This window comes from Myotis brandtii, unplaced genomic scaffold (genome assembly GCF_000412655.1).
Source record: "Myotis brandtii unplaced genomic scaffold, ASM41265v1 scaffold687, whole genome shotgun sequence".
NCBI lineage: Eukaryota > Metazoa > Chordata > Mammalia > Chiroptera > Vespertilionidae > Myotis > Myotis brandtii.
The window spans coordinates 880898-882525 of NW_005370687.1; the positions used below are offsets into that span (position 1 = coordinate 880898).

Sequence of the window (1628 nt, forward strand, 5' to 3'; positions counted from 1 at the left end):
CTCTGCCTGCAGGGCCCAGTGCAAGAGCAAGTGCTGCCACCGGACGAGCGGGCTGAGCCTGGCCCGCTGCGCACCCAAGGCCAGCGAGAACAGCGAGTGCTCTGCCAAGGTGGGTCCGAGGACTGGGGGGCGGGGGGCACCCAGAGAGGGGGGCCTCCAGGCTTGGGGATGGATGGGGAGGGGGTAGCTGAACCTCCAATGTTGGGGAGACAGAGGAAGGTCAATGGGCCTCCAAGCCCTTTCCCAGCCCAGGGTCTCAGCTGACCAGGGGGTGCGCGGGGGCAGGGATCTGGTACCCATTTCATGGATGGGTAGAGAGAGGCTCCCCAGGCAGACCTGGTTAGGAAGAGCGGAGGAGCCAGAGAGGGAGCCAGAGAGGGAGCCAGGGCGCCCGGGGGCAGTCAGGGAGCAGCACCGCGGGAAAGACGGGCTGCCCCCTGGTTCTGGCGTCAGATCCAAGGCAAGTGATGCCCGAGGAGCCCCCACAGCGTGACTCCCCTGGCGCCCTGTCTCCGCAGACGCTCTACGGGGTTTACTACAAGTGTCCCTGCGAGCGGGGCCTGACCTGCGAGGCGGACAAGTCCATCGTGGGCTCCATCACCAACACCAACTTTGGCACCTGCCGAGACCAGGGCCGCTCCAAGGAGTGAAGCCCACCGGCCATGCCCCTGGCCCAGCGGAAGGGTGCCCCTCCTGTGCCCCTTCTCCCTGGCTGGCCGCCGGGACCAGCACCTCCATGTCCTGATTGGGTTCTTGGCCATTAAAGCCCGTCCTGCAAACCTCCCCCAGGCCTGGATGTCACTGCTGAGTTGGCGTCTTCCTTGACGTTCCCTTCACAGAGCCTGTGCCCCTCGGAGCCCGCAGCGAACAGGCCGGAGGAAGGAGGGAGGGGGCTGCACAGGCAGACAAGGCAGAGGATCTCCCCACTTCTGGGGAGCAATCCCTCCTCCCTGGGAGCCCCCCTTGCCCCTCGAGTTCTCAGACAGAAAGACAGGCAAGCATGTGCGCGCTTGCGTACACACACACACACACACACACACACGCACACACACACACACGCACACACACACACACACACACCCCTCTGGTGGGGCGCTATAATGACCCTATTCTTTGCCCTGCATCAAAGCTTACCTGTCCCCTGTGCTGGGCTCACACCTCTGTTCTGGGCCCCAACTCTCAGATGTGACAACCAGAGGACACACGCATGTGTGAAGGGTCAGACTGTCAGGGTCGCCGAAGGAGGAACACATGAGGCCGAAAGGGGTGAAAAATTATGAATTTATTAGGTCATCTGGGTACCCGGTGGGCTGAGCCCCACAATGGGGCCAGCTGCCGCAAAGACCGGGAGTCAGAGGTTTGTAAAGGCCTCTAGGCGGGCCTTTTCTGGGCGGAGGATTCTCTGTGCGGATCTGGATTCTGGGAATCTCCGGAGGGGAGAGAGAATGGTCTCAGCAAGTGGAATGTCCATTGGGAAGGGCCTACAGGTCAGTTCCCAGGGGAGGGGGTATGGAGCAATTATTTGATCAGACCTAACACAGACACCAACATCGCTGTGGGCTCCCTGTGCTCGCAAATCAAACCCTCACAGTGATCCTGGGAGAATGGTTGTCTCCACTTTAGAGATA

General features: G+C 61.6%; 1 protein-coding gene across 2 annotated transcripts in view; it reads left to right on the top strand.

Moving 5' to 3' along the window:
- CLPS (colipase, pancreatic) overlaps positions 1-783 on the top strand; it is a 1799-nt gene extending 1016 nt beyond the window's left edge. For both annotated transcript variants that reach the window (XM_014529590.1, XM_014529591.1), the window contains exons 3-4: positions 1-109; positions 519-783. In XM_014529590.1, coding sequence (XP_014385076.1) covers positions 1-109; positions 519-650 — 241 coding nt within the window. In that variant the 3' untranslated portion in view covers positions 651-783. The remainder of the gene's footprint in view (positions 110-518) is intronic.
- Positions 784-1628: the final 845 nt, after the last annotated feature.